This window comes from Astyanax mexicanus, chromosome 4 (assembly GCF_023375975.1).
Source record: "Astyanax mexicanus isolate ESR-SI-001 chromosome 4, AstMex3_surface, whole genome shotgun sequence".
Classification (NCBI taxonomy): Eukaryota; Metazoa; Chordata; class Actinopteri; order Characiformes; family Acestrorhamphidae; genus Astyanax; species Astyanax mexicanus.
In genome coordinates, this window is record NC_064411.1 from 31,123,102 (window position 1) to 31,148,162 (window position 25,061).

Sequence of the window (25,061 nt, forward strand, 5' to 3'; positions counted from 1 at the left end):
AACTTGTTTGCTAAACACAAGTGAGTTATACATTTACTAAGAGGGACACATCATCTTTAACTAACTACTTTTGTAGCTACTACTCGGTGGAGGAATGTTTGGATGTGTTTTTTTTTTTCACTCTGCCATCAGCTGCCAGTTGAACTGCCACATTTTAGGTGGAATTTAAGGTGGAAATGCCAATGCCAACTTGTTTGCTAAATGCATGTGAGATATAAATTTACAAAAAATTAGACCTATCTTGTTTATCTACTCTAGCAGGCTCTAGTAATACTGAATAAGAGGAAAAATAGAATTTTATTCTATTTAATCGATTAGTTGTTAGTTGCAGCCCTAATCATTTTTTTCTGTCTCTTTTTAAATCTGTAAGATTGTAATCTATGAAGCCTCTAAAACAATAAAAAAAAACATTGTGATTAAAACAAATATGAAGGCATATTTATTAGAGATGCACTGAATATTTAGAAAATGATTTAATAATAAAAGACTCAGTGATATTTTATTCAACAAAAGCAAACAGAAGCAACGAAAACAAAAGTGCAATAACCTGTAGTGTTTCAGGTTTGGACAAAATATCCAAATATTCGGTGCATTCCTGATAATAATTAAAAATATCATTATAATCAGTTCTAAATTATTGTAACACATAATCTATGTGTGAATAACCTGTTATAATAAATCACTGCCTTAAGAAAAATGCATCCACTGCACTTTTTTTATTTATCTACTTTTTGGTGAATCACAGAAAAGAAATGGAAAATTCTGTCTAAATCTTGTACATGTATATCATAAAATGTTTCACATCATTTCTCTTTTTCTCACCAGGTGTAAAAGCTTTCAAGTGTAATGTGTGCGACTCTTCCTTCACCACTAATGGCAGTCTGAATCGACACATGATCATCCATATGAACACCAAGCCCTTCAAGTGCTCTCAGTGTGTTGAAAGCTTCCGCACACACTTGTTACGCAGGAAACACATGAAGCTTTTCCATGCCATCGGATCCAGAGGTATAATAGCACACACCATCCGCACGCTTCTGTAAAGATGCTAAGTGCACTTCTGGGTGGTCCTGGGGGACAGGGATAGAACTTTAATGCAAAAACATGTATTTTAAAACCTTTAGATCTCACAGATGTGTGACATAATAGAAAGGGAGGAAGGGAATTTAGAGGAAGGGAGGAATTTAAAGAGAATATGTGCATTCTGATAGAAGATTTTACACAAGAAGAACAGAATCTCAGACAAAAGCTAGTGCTTCATACACATGCTGCTGTGTCAGTTAGCAATATTTTTTCCAACCCTGCCGAGGCCAGCTGTTGTCAATGTGGCTAACCCACCCCAAAATTCTGAGCCCAGCTGCTGTGCTGTGTGTCTATGAGCATCGCACCTCCAACCCTGCTAAAATAATGGGCTGTTAGCATCATGGTTAACCTGTTAACAAAACCTGCTACCTAACAAGATTGCGTTGTGGTTCAAAGCCTGTCAAAATGAACTGTTAACATCATGGCTAACCTGCTTCAAAATCCGCTCCCCGTCTGCTGTGTCTGGTAGAACATGCGATTAGCATCATGGCTAACATGCTCCAATCTTGCTATGCCCAGTTGCTTTGTCTGTTAGCTTTGTGGCTCCAAGCATTGCAGCTAACCTGCTGCACAAACCACTCCCTGACTAGCCCGGTTGCTGTGTCTGTTAGCATCATAGCGATCCTGCTTAAATCTTCCTAACTTTTGAATGATGTATTGTATAAATGACTTGATTCATAAAACATAGGAGTTTTTTTTTTTGGTGGCGAAATGTTTGGACAGTGGTTTTCAGCTGAAAGTTTTGTCCTGCACTCAAGCTGCCACATTTAAGGTGGAATTTAAGGTGGAAATGCCAGTGCGAACTAAATGCGTGCGAGATATAAATTTACTAAAAAAATTAGACACATCTGGTTTAACTACTCTAGCCGGCTCTAGTAACACTAAGTGAGAGAAAAAATAGAAAGCAGTGCTTGACTTGGGGTGTACTCACACTAGGCACGGTCCCCCTGCCATGAAAAGCACCTTCTCTCGGGAGCACGTCTTCTTGATAGAAGCAGAGATAATCCACTTAAACTTAGAAATACACGCCAAAAAACGGTTATCTCAGTCATGGTTACATACATAGCAGCCCAGCTAACGGCAGTGCTGAATTCGGCACAACACCGCCATGTTTGTTTACAGTAACGTCACATCACTGACATCACTGGCACAGATCGCTCTCACACTTACACACCTATTCAAGAAGGGGTGCTATAAACTATTTTTTAAACTAGTTACTATTTAATCAATGTATTTTATTGATTAGTTGACGCAACAGGCCACCCAACTCCTGGTACAAGCAGTCGTCATCTCACGCCTCGACTACTGCAATGCCCTGCTAACTGGCCTCCCGGCCTGCGTAGTAAAACCACTCCAAATGATCCAGAATACAGCAGCACGTCTGGTCTTCAACCAACCAAAACGGGCACATGTCACCCCGCTGCTCATTGAGCTCCACTGGCTACCAGTTGATGCTCGCATCAAATTCAAAACTCTTACAATCGCCTACAAGGTGATGACAGAACAGGCTCCTTCCTACCTGCACTGATCACTCCTGAAGGCTTACGCTACCCCCGGCCGCTGCGCTCCTCCAATGAACGTCGCCTCGCTTTGCCAAACACTCACACAAAGCAATCCAGACTGTTCTCATACAGAGTTCCCCAATGGTGGAACAAACTACCTTCCACTACCAGATCAGGAGAATCTCTCACTATCTTTAAGAGACTCCTGAAGACAGAGCTCTTCAAAGAGCACTTACTCTCCTAACACCTCTAACACACTAACTACTTCTAACCCCATTTCCTTCTTCCCCTCCTTCACTTCTCTATCCCTTTATTTCCCTTCGGCCTCCTTTAAGCCCTATCTAAAAATGGGTTATCTAAATTCCTATTACTTTTGTACTTCATTATTGTAAGTTGCTTTGGACAAAAGTGTCTGCCAAATGAAATGTAATGTAATGTATTGTAATGCATCCCTAATCATTTTATTCCTATACTTCTTTTTTTTAGAGAGAGATTTTCCTTTTTTGTAGCCTATAATAAAATTAAACAATATTTTGTTTAAAAAAAAAAAATAAGGCATAATTTTTTGCCGCAATCGTGTGCACAGTGCTGTGTGGGCAGCTATGACTACAAAAAGCATAACACAGAGGGGGCGTGGCTCTGAATATCTTAACTGCACTACATCTTTACATAGTAATGAGTTGTTTGTTAATCTATAAGTCAGAAACATTTTAAACCAGGGCTGCAAAATATTAGTAATTACAGATATGTAATATTGGATTATTACAATGGTTTTCAATGTCTATTTTTCAAATCTGATTCAATTTTAGGACAAAGTTATGCAGAAATATAGATAATTCACTCATATGATAAGGTTATTAGCACTACTGATGTGTGTTTCTGCTTCTTCTTTTTTTTGCAGTGCTGGACGGGGAAGAGGCAGGTGAGGAGGACTCTGGTACAGAACAATCCATGATGAAGAGGAACCGGGCAGGCATCATCACCTTCACCGAGGAGCAGACAGCCGAGCTGGCCAAGAGGGAGCCTGGGGACAGCGCCTCTGTTTCTGAGAAGGTTCTGGTCCAGTCGGCTGCAGAGCGAGACCGCATCAGTGAGATAAAGGACAAAGCAGTGGTTCTGGACCTGGAGCCCAAGTTTGCCAACCGCTGCCAGTACTGCCCAAAAAGCTTCAAAAAGCCCAGTGACCTGGTCAGGTAACAACTGTGCTTCATTAAACTTAAAATATTCATCAGAGCCTGAGGGGATGCTCTGCTCCTGTCGGGTTTTCACAAGTAGTTTTTCCTCCCTCTTTCTTTTGCTTTATATATTTTACTTTCTTTACTTTTTTATTTCTGTAACATTCTGCCATATCTGGACGGCATTCTTTCCCAGGGAGTCCTGGGGTGATTTTCTGTTTTGTTAAGGGTACTCTGTGATTTTATTCACGTTCGGAATGAATCCAAAAGATATCTGAAACTCAAAAAAAAAAAACTAACAAGCAGTGTGAAAAAAAAATTACTAACTCCATTACTAATTATTCTATCAATATCTAGTCCAATAGTGTTCCTTACCTCTAACAGGTAATGGTTCAATTAGGATAGATCACTCGTTTTTCATAAAAAAAATAACTTTTAACTAATTTTCCTAGATCTTCAAACTTGGGTCAAAAATGGGTCAAAATGACAGAAGGGTTAATAAAATAGCTATTTGTCCGCTGCCACGCACCGTAAGTACGCTTTTCCACAACTGCGAGTGGAAATGGAGGAGCTACTGAACCAATTCCTCAGTGTTGGAAATACATATCTCCAGATAGCTGGTAGAGCGATATCCGTGTCTCTTCTCTGCTTCAGTGTCTTTTAGAGCGCTTAGACGCCGCCATCGTGCTCTGTGTGCAAAACCCGATATCACGTGACTGCTCAATGTCATGTGACCGAGAAAGCCCGCAGGCCCGCAGTAAATTTTGCAGCTCTAAAACCCAAAGGACTAAATGTTTTCAGAGATACAGTTATAAAGATACAGCCTTAGTTCTAAAGATATAGCACTGAATTCTAGGTAAAGTTAACCCTTAAACTTCACTTAACGTCAGTGCTCGGGCAGTTTCACCACGTCGAAGCCCCGGAGTCGGCTCTTTATTGTAAAGTGTTCTGTTGAGTTGTGCTACCTTGTCCAACCATGCTTCCCTATTATATATGTCAAGTCTTGGTAAAAGAGGAATCAACCGGAGATCCGATTTAAACTTATAGTTACATACACAAGATAGCTAAAGCTAACTAGCTGGTGTAAATAATGCTGAAAAACTCTTTAGCTGACAAGACAGTGTCTGCTCTGCTGCAGCCCGGCTTCAGCTCTGTCTGTGGGTGGTCCCGAGTCGAGGTGGGCTAGGCCATGAACTCACAAGTTGACGTAGACATCGAGCTTTTCCTGATCCTCTCGTTTTTCTGAGTTTTTTTTTTACTAGCTACTGCAGACAATGGAGGTTAAGGAAGAGTTTCATGTGCAGCATCCATATACAACTCAGATAGAACTGTAGTATTTCACAAAGAACAAGAAAAAATGCATTTTGTGGAAGGAGACCTTTAAATATGTTTTCGGGTTGCATTTTAATGTGGCTTGGCCACTGGGCCACAAAAATCCTGCTTACACCTGGCATTAATATTCATTTTTGTATCTGGGGAGTGTTTGAATATATTTTGACTGGATTTCGTTTATACTTGTCACTAAAATGTGTCTCCAAGATGACTAGATGAAAACTTGATTTTATTTTCCAGCGCAAAACAAACAAACATTGACAGATCAGTCATTTCTGTTTAGTTATTTTCTATTTTTCAGTTATTGAACAGGTTAGAGTGATTTATAGTGGTGGTTCTACAATACGATGGAACAATCAATAATTCTCAGTTCTCACAGTCCCGTAACAGGCTATTTAAACCAAGGGGGGAAAACTCACAATTACACAGGCATATACAAACAGTGAGGGAGGTAGAGAGAGCCAATGAGAAGCCGATCATTAAATGTGACTTTACTGGACTCAATATCAATATCAATATATTTCCATATAAGAGAAGAGACCCTATCGTTTATATTGATGTGGACTACACTGCTTTCCAATTATCTCCCTCACTTATCACATATACTCCCTCCCCACTGCTTCACCATTCAGGCAGAGAAAGCATGGAGACGGCTAAACACATGACAGAAGATATAGATTCAAGATTCAAAGAGTTTATTGTCATGTGCACAGTAAGAAACAAGTTTCCTCGTACAATGAAATTCTTTCTTTGCCCCTCTCCAAGTATGCCGCATAAAGATAAAAATAGAAAATATACAATAAAGAAAGAAATAAACTAACTAAATATAAATATTAAATTGGTGTTAAATTTACATCCAGGATGGAAATATATACATGAAAACAGTAATGTGTTATGGTTATTATTTACAAGTAAGTACATGTTATCTACAGCAGTGGAATATGAAAAAAGTGCAAAACGTTCAGTAGTGCAATTATAAAATTTCAGTAAAGTGAGCATGTGCCTCTGATAAATGTCCTTGACATGTAAACATATAAAGAGTAAAGTGCAGGTTATTTCTGAGGTAGGTTCAAGAGTCTGGTAGCAGTGGGGAAGAAGGTGTTCTGTAGCCTGGTGGTTTTGCATTTCACACTTTATATACCTCCAGCTTGAAGGCAGAAGTGTAAACAGTCCATGCTGGGGGTGGGTAGAGTCTTTGAGGATGGAGGCAGCTCTCCTGAGGACTCTCTGGTGGTAGATGCTCTGCAGAGAGGGCAGTGGAGTCCTGATGATCTTAGGAGGAGGAGCTGATTAGTAAACTATACTAGCTGGTTAACTAGCTATTGATAACTATTTAATTTTAACAGTGTGTATTTTAAGTGGCGTAACTTTACTAGCTTTGTGGTGCAGAAAATTCACAGACCCATCGTGTGTGTGTAAATATCACAAGATATTCATCAGCTAATCAGATTTCGGAGAGCTGTGCAGATTTAGAAGTGTGGCACTCACACAGGAGAGGACAGCAATGACAACAATGCCAAAACCCAACTTTTCAGTTCAAAACCAACCTGTCTCATGTTCTGAGAGCATAGTGCTAATAAACAGCAGCATCGTGAAGCGTTACCATTGAATTCAATACTAATGAGAATGAGACACTGTTTGAAAAATGAAAAAAAAAAAGCATTTTAATTAACTTTAACTCTGCTTAGGCACTTTAGATGCACTTTTTCCAAAAACACTGTATTTCTCCTTGTTTTTAGGTTATTTTAAGTGGAAGAATTTTCAGCATTTTTGCAGAATCTGTTGTTTATATTTAATTTGTGTAATTTAAATTGTCTTTCATTTGTTGATGATATAAAAGTCTGCTAGAGCTGCTAGGCTACTCTAATATACAGGATATGGCCCTGAATCATAAAAGAGCCTGTATAAAATCTGGAACAAGTAGTTTTGTCCTAGAAGTGTCCCTTTGTTATTACTTTATGGGATGAAAAAATATCAAGATGTACATATTTATTATGTAATTTACGGACTATAAGGCACACCGGATTATAAGGCGCATTTTAAATGACAATAGTAAGATCTACACAGATTTCTCTCCCGAAAAGTGAAGCGCCTCTGTGTATTTACATTAAGCTTAGATTTCCAGTAATCTAGAATGGTTAGCAACCGGGCTATCCGTGGCTAGTAAATGCTGCCAGACAGACATTACACTGAGGAACCATGAGTGTGCCGGGAACCCCAGGGTGCTATCAGCTAGCAGTTATAACACAGTAAACACACAGACTACAGTCCAACTTACTCGTCTATAAGGCTAAAAGAGCTAGCGCTGTGGTTAGCGGCTAATGCTAGTACTGCTCTAGCCTCGGTGCTGGAGGAACTTATAGCTCTGTACTTCAGCAGAGTGGCTATATTGCTCCTTACAACCTGACTAGTAAAATTCATACATAAGGCGCACTGATGATTTGGGGGAAAATATAAAAGGATTTTAAGTGCACCTTATAAAGCAAAAAATACGGTATATAGTTTTTATCCATATCGCCCAGCCCTGATCAGGTATATCTCAATTAGATAAAAGTAAAATTTAGGTGAAATTGTCACTTTTAGTAATCATACAATACATTGTATACAAACCAACAACATCTTAATACACATTCAGTGTGATGATGCTGTGTTTTTCTTTATCTCTCAGACACATCCGGATTCACACTGGAGAAAAGCCATATAAGTGTGACGAGTGTGGGAAGAGTTTCACAGTGAAATCAACGCTAGACTGCCATGTAAAGACACACACAGGTCCGTATTAAATTCGTATTCATTTTCTTTACTGCCAAAAATGGCACTGGTAGTTTTTTACGTATCAATAGTCTGTCCAAAAATGCAGTGAATTAAGTTTATTTACATTTACATTACACTACCAAAAATAACAACTGGCTAGATAATCTAAGCTTATGCTTCCATCTGACAGTTTTTCCCCCAATATGTTTCTCTGCAGGTCAGAAGCTGTTTAACTGCCACATGTGCAACACCTCGTTCTCCACGAAGGGCAGTCTGAAGGTGCACATGCGTCTGCACACCGGATCCAAGCCTTTCAAGTGTCCGTACTGCGATCTGCGCTTCCGCACATCCGGCCATCGCAAAACACACATTCAGTGCCACATGCGGCAGGGTATGGAGGGCAGAAAGATCAGGCGTGGTGGCGAGAGGGCAGTGGGTTCAACCAGTCAGAACCAGTCTCATACCCAGGCTCCGCCCAGCCAGCAGAGTTCCACGGTGGCAGAACCACTGCCCCCTGTAGGCCTGCTGCATACTGCACCCACTGACCCCCACATCTATATCCCCACCAACCCTGTTCTCACCGGCCAGTACGAGCCAACGCTGCTGCAGCAAGGCATTGTGGGACAGGCAATGCTGCCTGCAACTATGTCAGGTAATGCAGTTCGATGGAATGGCTATTTATGTAACTTGATTAGTTATTTCCCTTTAAAAAAACATTTTCACTTAATTGAATTACAAATATGTCCTATAATATGATATAAAAATAAGAGAAAAAATAGCATTAGAGACATTGTTAAACAAATGTAGGCATTGGGAAACCCCAATTTTGCATTTTTTTGTGTACGAAAAACTGTGTGTAAAACTGTTAATTTCTGTTTTTTTGAGTTTATGTAATTTATGAATTTCCCCAAACCTACAGATACCCTAAAAGGAGCTTTCATAACAAAGACATCTTTAACCTTTTTCAGCATTTAAAACAATGTTTGTACTAATTTGATTTATTTTATCTAATGTGATCATCGACATGCTTTGTCATAACTACATTTCACATGCAGACCCAGCTTCTCTACACAGAACACATCCCACTTTTGCTCATAACCAGCAAGCAACACATGTCCCGCAAACTGAGTTGACATCAGCTTGGATAAACATAAACACAAACTGCATAACCGTAACAAAAGCCTTTGCTAGGAGGCTCAGGGTGTCAAGAATAACACCATGGACAGAATAGTTTTAGAGAGTCAGTAAACTATTAATATTTCCTCTTTTATATCAGAATAATAAAAAAACTAGCGGTAGCTCACAGGTGAGTCCTCAATGAATGGGAGTGAATGGAGCTAAACGTTTTTGGCAGTAAAGAGACTTTACTGACAGAGCCTTTTTGCTACTGTGTACTGAATTGCTAAGCTGATGCTGGAGACACAGGAAAAGCATATTTAACAAGTTTATAACTTGAGTTTAGATCCTTAAAAAAATGTGTCTGCTGTGTTGAATCATGTGATATTACTTTGTGTTGAGAGAATTAGTACATATTTAAGTGTACTGTATTTTTCGCACATTTTTTTCGCACCGGATTATAAGGCGCACTTTTAATGAACGTCTATTTTCTGGTCTGTTTTCATACATAAGGTGCAAAGGATTATTAGACACATTTTATGCAACTCTAGTAAGGCACAGGGGTGTCGCAGTGTTTTTCTTCTTCTTTAGCTATGCTAATTTAAATAAACAAAACTTTAATTCTTAAAAAACATTTTAGACAAGTCAGACAAGTCAAACGAGCGCTGGATGTTAATCTACTTAGATTTTTCTCCTGAAAACTGTTTATTCGGGTGAGTAGCACTTCCATTTATTTACAGTAAGCTTAGATAACATTAGCGGCTAAACACTAGCGGTAATGCTAATGCTGCTCCAGCAGTGCTAGCCAGTTTTATCAGCAGGCTACAGGCCGATTAGTACTCACCTCTAAGCGGTTAAAAAGCTAGCGGTTATCGCGGTTAGCAGCTAATGCTAATACTGCTCCTGTCTGGGTGCTATAGAACTAAACTCTTAACGCCGTACTTCAGCAGAGTGGCTGTACTGTTCCTTACAACATTTTTGGGGAAAATTTACGAATTTTAAGTGCCACTTATAGCGCGGACAATGCGGTATATGTATAATAAACATGGAAAAAAATGGTCTCAGCTTGAGGAGAGAAAGAGCAAGGGAAAGCTTACTTACACACACACACACACACACACTCACACACACAGACACACAAACACACACACACACTTACTTCTAAGCCTGTTCAAAGGCAGCAGCTGAAGGAACACTGGGCATATTGATCAATAATCAGCTGGCCTCAGCGGCTCTGCTCTATATTGCTGTAGCTGAATAATTCCAGGCAGGAAATTGAATCATCCATCAGAAGCAGCGAGAGGGATCTGCAGAGTTTCGGCCCTTATTACTGTGCAGTTTATACAGTCACTCAACGCTGGTTGTTGTTGTTGTCCGCAGTTTATCTGCAATTGGTCTGAATCTGTGTGTGTGTTGCAGCAGGTGGTGATCTGACCGTCTCCCTGACCGAAGGTTTGGCCACTTTAGAGGGAATTCAGTTGCAGCTCGCCCCAGCCAGCCTCCTCTGCCCCAATGTACAGATCTCCGGCATCGACACAACAAACATCAACAACATTACACTGCAGGTAACACACACAAACACACACACACACACACAAAATCACACACACACACACATTTCTTATCCTACCTATTTGTTTGTGCTCATCAGTCAATATATCAACAATCAACAACAACTTAATTTAAAGACGGTGGCGCCCAGAGAACTACCTAAATGTACGGTGTGTATAAACAGTGTTGTTATTTTAACACTTTTAAAGTTCTCAGTGTCAGGGCACTCAGAATTCTACCAATAAAGTGTAGAGCTACTTTGAGTAAATGGGGTAAAAGTAGCGTTTTCTTTGCGTGGGCAAAGCTACATATGCTACACCCCTATCGCTAGCATTGTAAGCCTGTTGGGAGCATCAGATTAAAGCGTTGTACTTTGGAATGCTGGGGGACAACAGAAGTGTGCTCATTATCATGTTTTACTACACCCCAAGTCCATTTCTCACTGGATTTCTCTCCTGCAGTAGATTAGAAAAAAAAATCCTCAGAAAAACAAGTCATTTAGGAAAAGCACCATGTCTACGTCAACCTGTGAAAAAGTATTAATGGCCTCGCCCACCTTGGCTCTGGCCGCCCACAGACAGTGCAAAAGTCTGTCGGGTAGCTAAAGAGTTAGTTAGCGTTAGCTATCTTGTGCAAGTAACTGTAGGTTTAAATCGGATCTCCGGTGGATTCCGAGTGATGCCAAAAGTATGACTTTAAGTGAAGTTTAAAGGGTCTTAGTACTATATCTTTTTAACTAAGGCTGCATCTTTGAAAACCTTTAATTTTGAATGTGGGGGCGAAAGCAAGGTACCGCTCTCTGCTGCAGTGCTGTTAGCCAATCAGAGGCGATATGTTTGCATATATGAATATTCATGAGCAAGAGCTGAAATTCTGTCTTTCTTCAGACCAGACCAGACCACTAATTTAGTGAAATAAAGCAGGGCTAAATTAAAACACAGAAGCATTTTTTTCCCCCACAAAAAACAGCTCACGTGCCATTCATTCATACTAGAGACCACAACTAGACATTTTAAAATGAATTAAAAAAAATGATGGAATGGGATCTTTAACATCAGTACCAGATAAACCTCTTGAGAGTGCACTGCTTAACCCAGTATTTAAAAACAACAAAGCTAACAAACACCACTAACCACACAAACACTAGACCCAACCATGATTGGTATCAGCTATTGACTGATCGTATTAAAGACAATTGGACTATGAAAGCTGATCAATCCGATTTGATCGCTATTAGATATAAGGATGAACTCCCTTTTAAATGAATAAAAATGTCTTTAAATGAATTTGTGTGTGTGTGCAGATCGACCCCAGTATCCTTCAGCAGACCCTGCAGCAGAGTGGTCTTCTCTCACACACCCTAACTGGAGATTCTCACACTCATTCCGCCACACACCTGCTGGCAACCACCGGTGAAGCTTCCGTTCCCGCCAACGTCGTCATCCAGCCAATCAGCAGCCTGCCTTTACAGACTCCACCCACTCCAGCCAGTGTCACTATCGGCAGCCTTACAGAACAGGACAACACAGGTCTGACTCTCACACACACACACTCACAGCCTTTAAGTAATTATACTTTTGTTGAAAAAAATTGCCCTGAAAATTTTTATCTTGAATTTCAAGCCAGTCAAACATTTATTTCTTTTTATAATATTACTTATGTAGAGCTAGAATCGTTGAGAGAAAAGAAACAGGTAAGAAAAGAGCTCAGAATAAAAAACTATTATTGTGTACTACTGATTTGCATAAATAATTGGAAAACATTGGAGACCAGTAGTGGTAGTGGCTGTGCAAATTTGTCACCTTTTAAATATCGACATTATCATTTGTCCACATGACTGAAATGCAAAAGTACAGTCCCACTTTAAACACCAAATGTTATGTTGGTGTAAAGTGAATTTGCTGTGTTTGTTTTCAGGTTCGGAGCAGCTGGCCCAAGTAGTTGGGGGCGGAGCCGGAGGCCCAGAGATCACACTCACAATCAGTAACTCCAGCCTCACCCAGGCACTCACACACTCGCATGCACACTCCGCCAATACACCAGCCAGCAGCAACCAGGAGATCACACTCACCATCTCAGGTACACACACACACACACATACACACACACAGTCTGCATCACCTTGATTTATCCAAGTAAAAAAGTAATAGCCTCCCATTAGATATTTACTGCATGGGTGACTATGATTCAGCTGGCAAGTTATTTAACCCTAACTGAGGTGCACTTAAAATTTCATTATATTTCCCCAAAAATGTACAGTTCGCCTTATGTAATGTATTAATTTTACAAGTCAGGTAGCTTTGCTGAAGTACAGCGTTATAAATGATTTTTAGTGAATTTTCTCCAGCACCAAGGCTGGAGCAGTATTAGCATTAGCCGCTAACCACAGCAGTTTAAAGAAGCTACATGGGACGAACCAATAAAAGCTAAAAAGGCTCTGGGTTACCGAAACACTTAGGGTTCCTCAGTGTAGCTCTGTCGAGCGGCGTTTACTAGCGCTAAGCGCTGCTGGAAATTTAAGCTTACTGTAAATAAATGGAGGTGCTTTACTCCCCCAAATAAGGAAGAGAAATCTGTGTAGATTAACATTAAACACCCGTTTAAAAGAATTACAGGATTTTTTTATTATTATTTTTTTTTTTACAGGCATCATCCAACTTTGAACTTAAACAATTTCTTTACATTAATTTCTTTTAAAGATTAATTAAGGGTGTAATGTTGTGTACCAAATTTGTACCAAACCATAATATTATGGAGGTCACAATTTGCTGCACGCTGTTTAACACAGAATACATGGTACGCACTGTTAGTGTAAATACAGTTATGTGTCACCCAGAATCTTTAAGCTGTAAGTGGTTGAATTTGCATGGTATTGTGGGAAGTGTAGTGCCTTTGAATATTTCTATTATAACTGTAGTCTTGTTTGTAACTGGCTAAAGATACTTTGGTGGCAAAGGGATATTAAATACAGTTCTATTTCTCTCTCTCTTTCTCTCTGTGTGCTCAGGCCAGGATCTGTTGGCCCAGTCCTGCGGTAATGCTGGAGCAGACGTGGGCGGACCATTGAGACTGACTGCACCTCATACCAGCCTCAGTTCTGAGCAGCTCCTCCCACATAGCCCCACCCCCAGTAGCATGGCAGGTGAGAACCACACCTATTATAATGCTTAGTATGTTTTTCGAAACACATCTGGTTTGGAGCATGTATATTTAGTATTGAGTGAGATAAACACTGTTTATTTTTTTCTTTGTGTGTGTGTATATTTTATCATAGTTACCACGCTAGCCCCCAGCACCTCTCTCTCTCAGAACCTTGAGATGTCCTCAGCAGGCGTGGTCAGTGACGGCAGCGTCACGCTCACCCTCGCAGACACACACATGCTGGATGCAGTCACACTCAACCTGAACACACAGGTACACACATATGCTGGACAAAATCATGTCACATACATACATCAGTTATACAGAGTTGCAAGAAAAAGTATGTGAACCCTTTGGAATTACTTTAAACATGGTGCTTTTGGCCACCATTGCCCCAGCCATGGGCATGCTTATTTACTTTGTGCATACTCTCAATCCCTGTGTGTGTGTATGTGTGTATGTGTGTGTGTGTGTGTGTGTGTGTGTGTGTGTGTGTGTGTGTGTACAGGGTCAGCCATTTCCAGCTGTGGGTGAAGAAGGCTCAGCGGTGCAGTCGGCCCGCAACACACAGCAGGTTATACTGGTCAATCACCCAGCAGACAGCGCAGCGCAGCATGAGGTACCCGAGATTAAAACTGGGTTTGATTTTAATTTGTCTGATTTATTCAGGTTCATTAACATGTACATACAGTTAAGTCCTTAAATATTATATAGGGATACAGTCTTCTCGATTTGCGCTCTGCATGCCATCTCACTGGAAATAAAATGAATCAACTGAGATGTAATTAAAGTGCAGACTTAAAGCTTTGAGGAAAGGGAAAGAATAAAAATATCCTATGATTCATTTAGGAGTTACAACCTTTTTTTTATAAAAGCCTCCTCATTTCAGGGGCTTAAAAGTAAATGGACAGATGAACTTTACCATAAATATAATGTTAATTGTTTGGTACTTTGTTGAGAATCCTTAGCCGGTGTTGTGCCGAATTCAGCGAGAGCGTGCATACACATCCTCTTGGCTTTATCTTTATTTAGAAAATGTAAATACCCAAGGTACTGTTTCTACGCATTAATAAAAAAAATAGACAAGTCACCTGCAGCCTCTTCCGAAAGGGGGGTGCGATGAATTCAGTACCATAGTAGTACAGCACCATAGTAGTGTCGAAATCTGCAACCCCCGCCTTCAAAAGCACACCCTCTCGGCAGTGATAAAAGCAGAGATTAACTTTACTAGAAATCACTCCCGAGAGGGGGTGCTTTTCCTAGCAGGGGGGCTGAACTCACTGACATCATCAAACACTGGGTTTTATCATGGATTAGAAGTGTGAAATATTTTTCACAGACGTCCCCCTGAGAAACTAATCCTGTCCGGATAGGTCTTTAATTTCTAATCTGATATCTCTATGTTCTCATTAGCTCTTATCACTATGGTTGCTGAGGTAACAAGCAAAAGCTGTTGTTTCCAGAAAAAGACCACTTTAATGCCATTTATTATAATATTTTGTCACCTCTTCACTTAGTTGCAAAAATATAAAGAACTGGTGTGCCGAGTGTTCCAGTGGTCTAAAGCGCTGCCACTATGAGCAGGAGGTCGCAGGTTGGAACCCCCCCTCATGCAGCTTTGCCATCAAGCTGCCGGCGCTCAGAGGGAGCAAAATTGGCTCTGCTCCCTCCGGGTGGGTAGATGGCGCTCTCTCCCTACATCACTCCTAGGGTGATGTCTGCAGCACAGGGCGTCTGTGAGCTGATGTATCGGAACCGAGTCGCTGCTGTCCTTTCCTCCGAGTGCGCTGTGATGCTGCTCAGCAATGCTGCATCAGCAGCAGCTCGAAAAGAAGCGGTGGCTGACTTCACATGTATCCGAGGAAGCATGTGTTAGTCTTCACCCTCCTGGTGTGTTGGGGCATTGCTAGTGATGGGGGGAGTCCTAATGAGTGGGTTGGGTAATTGACCTTGTAAATTGGGGAGAAAATGGGAAAAATTGCTGCTTTAGTAAAATATGTTCTACCTGTAATAAACTGTCATAAAATGTTACATCTTTGCTTCATTTACTATCTTATAATGGTGAGTGATTGTTTTTTATATGTGTGTGTTTAGATGGATGAAGACCATGCTGAAGTGAAGGGGTCAGATCTGGATGTTCATCAGTGTTTCTACTGCAGTCAGACGTTACCCACGGCAAATGCTCTGCGGCGGCACTGCAGGACCACGCATGGCAAGGAGCGCTGCCACGTGTGCCGCGTGTGCAGCAAGGCTTTCAAACGTGCAACGCACCTAAAGGTAAGCATAAAGGCTGCAATGTGGACGAGCTGTGTGACAAAATTGCTTCTTACTGTTATTGTGAAAACATTAGAGTTGTGATTTGTGAATAGAATTTGTTTATTCTTTTACTGTATTTTTTTTTTCAGATTATTCCAAAACCACTATGATTTATTCAGTATTTACAGACCTGCCAACATGTACACATGGATTTTTTACTTTCTGAACTCGGACTACCCACCTCTGTGTTTAAGGAACTATAGATTTAAATAGGATCTCCGGTGGATTTTCACGTTTTACAGAGACGTTAAGACTAGGTCTTAGCAGGGCATCACACTGGATTTGGACTGAATTTGGTGATGTCAAAGAGAGATTTATCAGAGATATCGGAGATAATTGCTTTAACTTTACTTTTAACTTTAGCTTTCCTGGCAGGGGGTGCTGAATTCAGTACTAAGTGAAGTGCAACTAAGATAGGTTGGTGAATTTTTAAAACAGTTCTGTTTAGACAGACTACCCACAGCTGTGTTTAAGTAACTATAGATTTACATAGGATCTCCGGTAGATTTCTGCGTTTTACAGAGACTTTAAGACTAGGTCTTAGCAGGGCATTATACAAACACTGGGTTTGGTGATGTCAGAGAGAAATTTATCAGAGATAATTGCTTTAACTTTACTTTTAACTTTAGCTTTCCTGGGGGGTACCAAGTGAAGTACAATTAAGATAGGTAGGTGAATGTTTAAAACAGTTCTGTTTAGACCAGTTAAAAATCCACCTGGGGTTTTCTGCCAACAAAATCCCAGGATGATTTTTTTTTCTGGACCTGTACTACCCACCTCTGTGTTTAAGTAACTATAGGTTTAAATAGGATCTCCGGTTTTTTAGTTTTACAGAGGTAGCAGGGCATTACACATGTTGTTAAGTAACATATGACTTAGCAAAGACTGTTATTAGTGAAAAAATTTCTTTATTTTAAATTTTTTTGTACGTAAGTATTATACGTCTCCTATGTTTTTTCCCCTCTCACTTCTCCACCAGACCAAAGCAACGTTATATCGGATCACCGGAGCAATTTTTTTTTTCTCCACAAAATTCAGCTCACAGGGCATTTATTCATTTTAAAGACCACAACTAGACATTTTAAAAAATGAATGAAAAAATGATGGAATGACACCTATAACAATTGTGTCAACTTATCCAGAAGTATTGCTCTGCAAAGTCAGAGAAGCAGAATAGGGTACTGTAGATCCTCTGAATAAAACATAAAGCTTGCTTGTGGTAAACAATGTTTGATTGATGTTTTTTATCTAAAAGGCTGTCAGATGTAAGTGCTTGTGTTTAAACGTGGAAATTGAGTTTCTGACAGACCTTTAGAGGTGTAACGTGTAGCGTGTTGTAATGGGCTGTTGTGTTTGGGATATCTGAAGTGTCATCTCCCTTCAGCTGCTCCTTGTAGATGGTTGAGCTGATTAAAGTGATGAATTGAGTGATAGATGAACAGGGTAATGGATTTGTAGACATTGATAGATGGAGCAGATGGAGGAGATTGAGAATCTGCAGCTTCATCCTAGACGGAAGCACGGCTCGGTAGACAGGGTTCGTACAGGTGCTTGAAATCCTGGAAAATGCTTGAATTTCATTTCTATTTTTTTCCCATTTTCTCCCCAATTTACATGGCCAATTACCCAACCCACAACCTATGACTAATAATGTCCCAACACACCAGGAAGGTGAAGACTAACACAAGCCTCCTCTGCTTCTTTTCATGCTGCTGCTGATGCAGCATTACCGAGTAGCATCACAGCGCGCTCGGAGGAAACTGCAGCGGCTTGGTTCTGATACATCAGCTCACAGACGCCCTGTGCTGCAGAAATTACTGTAGGAGTGATGTGGGGAGAGAGCGCCATCTACCCACCCGGAGGGAGCAGGGCCAATTGTGCTCCCTCTGAGCGCCGACAGCTTGATGGCAAAGCTGCATGAGCGGGGGTTCGAACCTGCGACCTCCTGCTCATAGTGGCAGCGCTTTAGATAGACCGCTGGAGGAAAATGCTTGAATTTTAACTTTCTGTTTTCCAGGCCTGGAAAGTGCTGGAATTTTGGAGTAGGTGCTTGAAAATGCTTGAAATTGTAGCTGCATTTACTCAAATAACTATCTGACTAAATAAGTTTGCTTATAGAGAAAAATGCAGAGCGCCTCCACGGATGTGAGCGACCACAAATTTTGGTTGTTTCTCGTAATCTAAGAGGAGTTGGCTCACGAGGAACCGGCTCTTTTTGCCCCCACTTCTGTGTTTTTTTTTTTTAACACGGAGAGCAGGAGAGTTAGATAGCTATGCTAAAAGCCAAGCTTTGGATCACCTCTTTCTACACTCGAGTGCAAAAACTCCATTTGACTAAACATTAACAGCAGCAGCAGGCAATGAGCACCTGCTGATTTTTTTATACTTGTTTTACTTGTGTTCACATAAACATAATACCATCTCTTGCAGTGTGACAAAATACAAATCAATAATTTTGAGTATATGTATGTGTAAATGCTGTCAACTCACCCCCAAATTTGACATATTACAGTAACTGCTCAATTAAATGAATAGGGTAAACATACGGTGAAGAACATTGGTATTTAAATTGTGTGAAACTGACACCAATAAATCTATAAATCCTTTTATCTACTTACTTAGAAGTATTTTTTCTCAGTGACATAGTCACTGTGAAGTGTGGAGAATAGTTTTGCAATATATTATATATATTGCTGAATGGCAGTTTTGAGATATCACTGTTATCATTAATTTACCACAGCTGAAAGGTGCTGGAAGAACTTGAAAATGGGCCTTGAAAGTGCTTGAATTGTACCTTGTAAAAGGTGTATAAACCCTGGGTAGAGTGCATGTCTGGGTAGCAGACTGGAGGATTTGGAGTGTTTAAGTTTGTGAGTTGCATTACTGCATTCACCTCCCTCCATTCGTTTCTAATGTGTATGTAAAGTTCCTCAACTCATTATTGGTGCCATCACTGTTCCTAAAACAGCAGGCTTATTGCTGTTCCATCTCAAAAATCATATGCTTGTGTTCTGGACAGCCCCCAGCTCTGTAGGAGACCCAACTAAATAACATTACCTCCATATTTGGCTGAAATTGTCTTGGGTTTAGGAACATTTCACAGCGATTTGCTCCAAATCTGGAGGATTTAGAGCAAAAACAAAAACAGCTGCTTACAGGAATACAGTAAAAAAGAAGTCTGATTTGAAGTTGCAGAACATAATTTCTGTGAAACTTTAATCTTTTCAGTTTAATCTTGCATAATAACCTGTCTTGACAACAAAAAACATCAGAATAGCGATATATACAGCTCTGGAAAAAAATAAGAGACCACTTCATCAGTTTCTGAATCAGATTCTCGGATTTTGCTATTTATAGGTTTATGTTTGAATAAAATGAACATTGAACATTGTTGTTTTATTCTATAAACTACGGACAACATTTCTCCAAAATTCCAAATAAACATATTGTCATTTAGAGCATTTATTTGCAGGAAAGTTCATACATCAATATTTGGTGAAATAATGCTGTTTTTTAATCCCAGTTTTCATGCGTCTTGGCATGTTCTCCTCCACCAGTCTTACACACTGCTTTTGGATAACTTTATGCCTTTACTCCCGGTGCAAAAATTTACGCAGTTCAGCTTGGTGGTTTTGATGGCTTGGGATCATCCATCTTCCTCTTAATTATATTCCAGAGGTTTTTAATTTGGAAAAATCAACTCAAAAGAAACTCATAATCTTTAAGTGATCTCTTATTTTTTCCAGAGCTGTATTAGTATTTTAATTGGCACCACTAATATAAATATATTTGCATTTTACATTTCTTACATTCATTATTTTATTTAACATTTAAATATACACCATAAAATCTTGTGTCTTAAAAAGAACAAGTGCAATTAATCACAGAATATTGTCGTGATTAAAAAGATCTTTTTTTAAATATATTGACACCACTAAATTTAAGTAATTATATTGAAAAATAATGTTTAAAATAAGCAAAATTATCTAAAAATATCTAGTGAAAACTTCTATTTCTGGTTTTGTTTTTGCTTCGGAATGTTTGAATTATTGTTTTTATGCCATCAACACCTTGCAAATAATGTATAGTTATAGCACTTTACTTCTGAACGTCTGAACTTCAGGTGACCCTGTGATGAGGTTAAATTTTGCTTTGCTAATTTGCATCTTCACTGTGTGGGCTGGTAAAAATAATCTGTATATGTTTTGTGTTGCAGGAGCATGAATACGTTCATCTGAATGGTCCAACTCTAAGCTCTCAGAAGCCTCGTGTGTTTAAATGCTCCAGCTGTGACAAAGCCTTCGCCAAACCCAGCCAACTGGAGAGACACGTCCGCACACACACAGGTACACACACCCGCCTACACACATACAAACACAAATTAATTCTTTATTTAGGTCCACATACATTTAGGATAAATTCATTTTACAATCTCTTTCGAGATGGTAAAATTCCTCAGAATGTAGTACAGAACCAAAAAGCTGGGACTGTATTTTGTTATAGTACAGAACTTTGATTTTTCTCAAGACTAGACCATTCAGTAGCACTAAGAACATTTCTCTCTCAGGAAGCCACTCAGATGATTGTGCAGTCTCTCTCTCTCGTCATCTCAAGACTTGAGACAACTGCAACTCTCTACTGGCTGCTCTTCCACTGCAAGCCAATAAAAAAAACCCGCAACTAGTTCAGAATGAGGCGGCAGCTCGACTCTTCATTCTTCAATTTCCTGAAGTTCAGTCATGTGACTCCTTTTCTGTGTTCCCTCCACTGGCTTCCTGTTACCGCCCACATCAGATTCAAAACCCTGACGCTGACCTACAAAGCCAAAAACAGACCAGCTCCTTCATACTTGGTGGCAGTGATGGTCAAAGCCAGATCTGTACCAAGAGCTCTTAGAGCTTCCAGTACGTCTCAGCTCGACCAAGCCTCCCTCAAAACCAACAGAAAACAACAAACATCCCCACTCTTCTCTGTTCTAGAGGAACAATGTGGTGGAACTAACTTCCACTGGGTGTCAGAGTTCTTAAACTAATCTTTAAAAAAAATTATCCTAGAATTCTATACATTATTAAGCTTGGTGTATCTCTTGATCCCAGTCCCTACAAACTAGCTATGGATATATTAAATTATACCAGTTAGTTCCGACCCTGTAATTTGATTGGCTGAGAGGCCAATATTTTATGAGTTATATTATCAGCTGGTAATGCACTGTAACCAAAGCTCTCCATGTATTACTCCACCACATACAGGTAACCAAGCAACGACGCAGCGTTTACCAACCAGATGCGATATCACTGGGTCCTATAGGCACAGTTCAGAAATGCCATGTCTCTAATAGGCGGCGCAGAAAAAGACGCGGCCCCACAAATAAATTAGCGAATAAAAAATACACATTAATATACACATTATAGCAGGTTAAGAGTTGTCCTTATTAAATAAAGCTTATGTGTATATATTTAACAGTTATTATAGGGTATTTTAAGCTGAATGTAAGGTGGACCCTTGTAATTCTGCAGGTCTCACCGCTGGGGGTGCCGAAGTAATCAAAACTTTTAATTCTTAAAATTATTATTTTTTTTTCATTCAAATAAGCACTGGACTTTAATCTACATAGATTTCTATCCTAAAAAAAAGTTTATTTGGGTGAGTATATTGACTGAAATGGTCGATAATGCAGAGCTTGCAGTGCAGCTAAAGCAGAGCAGCAATAGAACTATTTAGAACCAAAACTATTGCATTTCCTTGTCCTATTTAACTCAAAACTTTTAATAAACAGTGATATGGAGCTGTGGTATAATGGCAATAATACACTTGAGGTTCGTGCTATAACATGTAATATTGGCACTGCTGTGCTGCTCTACAGTACTCGGTCTTCGGTCTCGTGCCTTAAACCACATCACAGCAGTGCCAATATGACATGTTATAGCACTCCCTCTGGTGTAAAAAACGAAGCACTGTTGTAAGTCGCTCTGGATAAGGGTGTCTGCTAAATGCCTTAAATGTAAATGTAAATTTCAGATCCTCTGAATGTAAAGCATGTTTTTACGTGCCTTATTTGTTTAGTCAGACATAAATAACTTTGTCTTTGCACCTCTGTACAGTACCATACATAAAACCTATTGGTGAATAACTTCCAGCACAAGCCGCTGCACACAGCATCTAATCCTCCACATGTGCCAACTTCCTGATAAGGACCACAATGTGTGGAACAGTATTTATCATGCTTCAGGTTTGCTTCCATTTTCAGCAAGGCAAAGCATACCCTGACCACAAACAGGCCACTGAAGTTGTGCGTCATTTTAGTAGTCTGCGTCATTCCCACATTAGTGGCCCCATGTCTGAGTCAGGTTTCTTTTTATGACACAAATTGATTGGACCTCTGTCTCACCCTGTAGTAAACACACATATTCCAAGCCTCATACATTTAGTCCTGCAGACATTTCACCCCAATGTCTCTAAATAGGAGCTAAAATAAATTGTAGCAGTTAATAAATAATGCTACACTGCTCCATTGAAAGTATTTACATTTATATTTATGGCATTTAGCTGACACTCTTATCTAAAGTGACTTAAAATGGTGCTTAGTCATTTACTTGGAACACACAGTTCCAAATTCAAGAAGCTCTAATACTCTAAAACAGAAATAATGCACACTACTGCTGGTTACACAATTTCTAGGGTCAAGAACTAGGGCTGCATGATATATCGTTTAAGCATCATCATCGCGATGGGCGCATGCGCAATAGTTACATCGCAGGACGTGCAGTGTCAGTTAAGGCCATTAAATCAAACACGTCATAATGCAATGTTTCGATTTTTGACCCAAAAAGTAGATACACAGCGCTGTCTCTGTGTCTGTGTGAGTGACAGGCTGCTGCTGCCTGAGAAGCACAAGGGGAAGGGGGAGCGTAAAGGGGGGGGGGAGATTTTGGGGTCTAAGGAGTAAACATGAGGTAACCGCAAGGCCTCCATCCACATGGTTGGGCACGTGCTTGTAAACGCATGTGTCATAAGCTGTGCACCTCAATCCAGAACAGTTTTGTGCAGATATTTCATTATAATTTCTAGTTATAATTTACCACCTGGATTTTTGGACTTCTTTCTTTGCAAAGATCAGGACTAAGAGTTGTGTGTGTGTTTGTGTCAAACAGGTGAACGACCCTTCAAGTGTGCGCAGTGTGACAAAGCGTTTAATCAGAAGAGTGCTCTGCAAGTCCACACGGTCAAACACACCGGCCAGAAACCGTACAAGTGTGAGGTGTGCACCATCAGCTTCACCCAGAAGAGCAACATGAAGCTGCACATGAAGAGGTCACACGGCTACGGTAAGAGCTTTAAAGGCATGCACGCACACGTATGCACAAACTATTGTAAGGGCAGAGCTCTACTCTGTCTCTCACTACAAATATATAAAATATTTCAATAGTTTTAAAATATTAAAAAGGTTTAGAGCTCTGAGTTTCCCCAACAGTTATTATTGCTAATGTTTTTTAGCAGCTTGGGAAATTAAGGCATCAATAACTATTGATAACCTTGTTTTCTTTTCTCACTGTTTTGCTCCTGTGTATAATTAGACATCACTCAAGCACCACTTTCTGTACTAGAGCTTTCATCATCTTATAAACTTTTCCAACTTTCAGTGAGGTGACATTGCAGGCTGTTAAACAACCAAACTAAATGATTAATAATATGGCTGTTCATTATTAATCACAGAATCACAGATTTTCTCATTTCTCCCAAAGTTTAGAATAGTCATATTTAGGTTATCTGTTGCATTTCGTCACTGAGACCAATAAAAAGATACTAAACATGAATCCATTCACATTTTATATAAACAAGATACATTCCAGATCCAGCATTTAAAATGACGTTGTTTTACCTCAGTAGACATGGCCAAGGGGACAAGTTAGCTAACATTACCGTAAAAAGAGAACTAAGGTTCGCGGAGAAGTAGCTAATATTAGCAGTGAGCTAGCTAATGTTACCAGTGAGAGAACTAAGGTTAGCGGAGCACTAGCTAACATTAGCGACAAGTTAGCTAACATTACCGTGAAGAGAACTAAGGTTAGTGGAGGACTAGCTAATATTAGCGACAAGTTAGCTAAAATTACCGTGGAGAGAACTAAGGTTAGCAGAGAGCTACCTAATAATAGCAGTGAGCTAGCTAATGTTACCAGTGAGAGAACTAAGGTTAGCGGAGCACTAGCTAATATTAGCGACAAGTTAGCTAAAATTACCGTGGAGAGAACTAAGGTTAGCAGAGAGCTACCTAATATTAGCAGTGAGCTAGCTAATGTTACCAGTGAGAGAACTAAGGTTAGCGGAGCACCATCTAAGATTACCGACAAGTTTGCTAACATTATCGTGGGGAGAACTAAGGTTAGCAGAGAGCTAGCTAATATTAGCAGTGAGCTAGCTAATGATACCGTGAAGAGAACTAAGGTTAGTGGAGGACTAGCTAACATTAGCGACAAGTTAGCTAACATTACCATGGAGAGAACTAAGGCTAACAGAGAGCTAGCTAATATTAGCAGCAAGCTAGTTAATGTTACCAGCACGAGAAATAAGGTTAGCGGAGCACTAGCTAACATTAGCGACAAGTTAGCTAACATTACCGTGAAGAGAACTAAGGTTAGTGGAGGACTAGCTAACATTAGCGACAAGTTAGCTAACATTACCGTGGAGATAACTAAGGTTCAGCTAGCTAATATTAGCAGTGCGCTAGCTAATGTTACCAGTGAGAGAACTAAGGTTAGCGGAGCACTGTCTAACATTAGCCACAAGTTAGCTAACATTACCGTGGAGAGAACAAAGGTTAGCAGAGAGCTAGCTAATATTAGCAGTGAGCTAGCTAATGATATCAGCGAGAGAACTTAGGTTAGCGGAGCACTAGCTAACATTAGCGACAAGTTAGCTAACATTACCGTGGAGAGAACTAAGGTTAGCGGAGCACCAGCTAAGATTAGCGACAAGTTAGCTAACATTATCGTGGAGAAAACTAAGGTTAGCAGTGAGCTAGCTAATGATACCAGCGAGAGAACTAAGGTTAGCGGAGCACTAGCTAACATTAGCGACAAGTTAGCTAACATTA

General features: G+C 39.9%; 1 protein-coding gene across 3 annotated transcripts in view; it reads left to right on the forward strand.

The window, feature by feature from the left end:
- Positions 1 to 25,061, forward strand: part of LOC103023088 (zinc finger protein 236) — a 78,342-nt gene that overhangs the window by 44,230 nt on the left and 9,051 nt on the right. For 2 of the 3 annotated variants that reach the window (XM_022673168.2, XM_022673170.2), the window contains exons 19-31: positions 826 to 1,008; positions 3,487 to 3,778; positions 7,761 to 7,864; positions 8,064 to 8,498; positions 10,382 to 10,527; positions 11,817 to 12,042; positions 12,431 to 12,592; positions 13,521 to 13,655; positions 13,788 to 13,927; positions 14,163 to 14,273; positions 15,749 to 15,931; positions 20,187 to 20,316; positions 23,122 to 23,295. In XM_022673168.2, coding sequence (XP_022528889.2) covers positions 826 to 1,008; positions 3,487 to 3,778; positions 7,761 to 7,864; positions 8,064 to 8,498; positions 10,382 to 10,527; positions 11,817 to 12,042; positions 12,431 to 12,592; positions 13,521 to 13,655; positions 13,788 to 13,927; positions 14,163 to 14,273; positions 15,749 to 15,931; positions 20,187 to 20,316; positions 23,122 to 23,295 — 2,421 coding nt within the window. The remainder of the gene's footprint in view (positions 1 to 825; positions 1,009 to 3,486; positions 3,779 to 7,760; positions 7,865 to 8,063; positions 8,499 to 10,381; positions 10,528 to 11,816; positions 12,043 to 12,430; positions 12,593 to 13,520; positions 13,656 to 13,787; positions 13,928 to 14,162; positions 14,274 to 15,748; positions 15,932 to 20,186; positions 20,317 to 23,121; positions 23,296 to 25,061) is intronic. The other variant, XM_022673169.2, reaches the window with a different exon arrangement.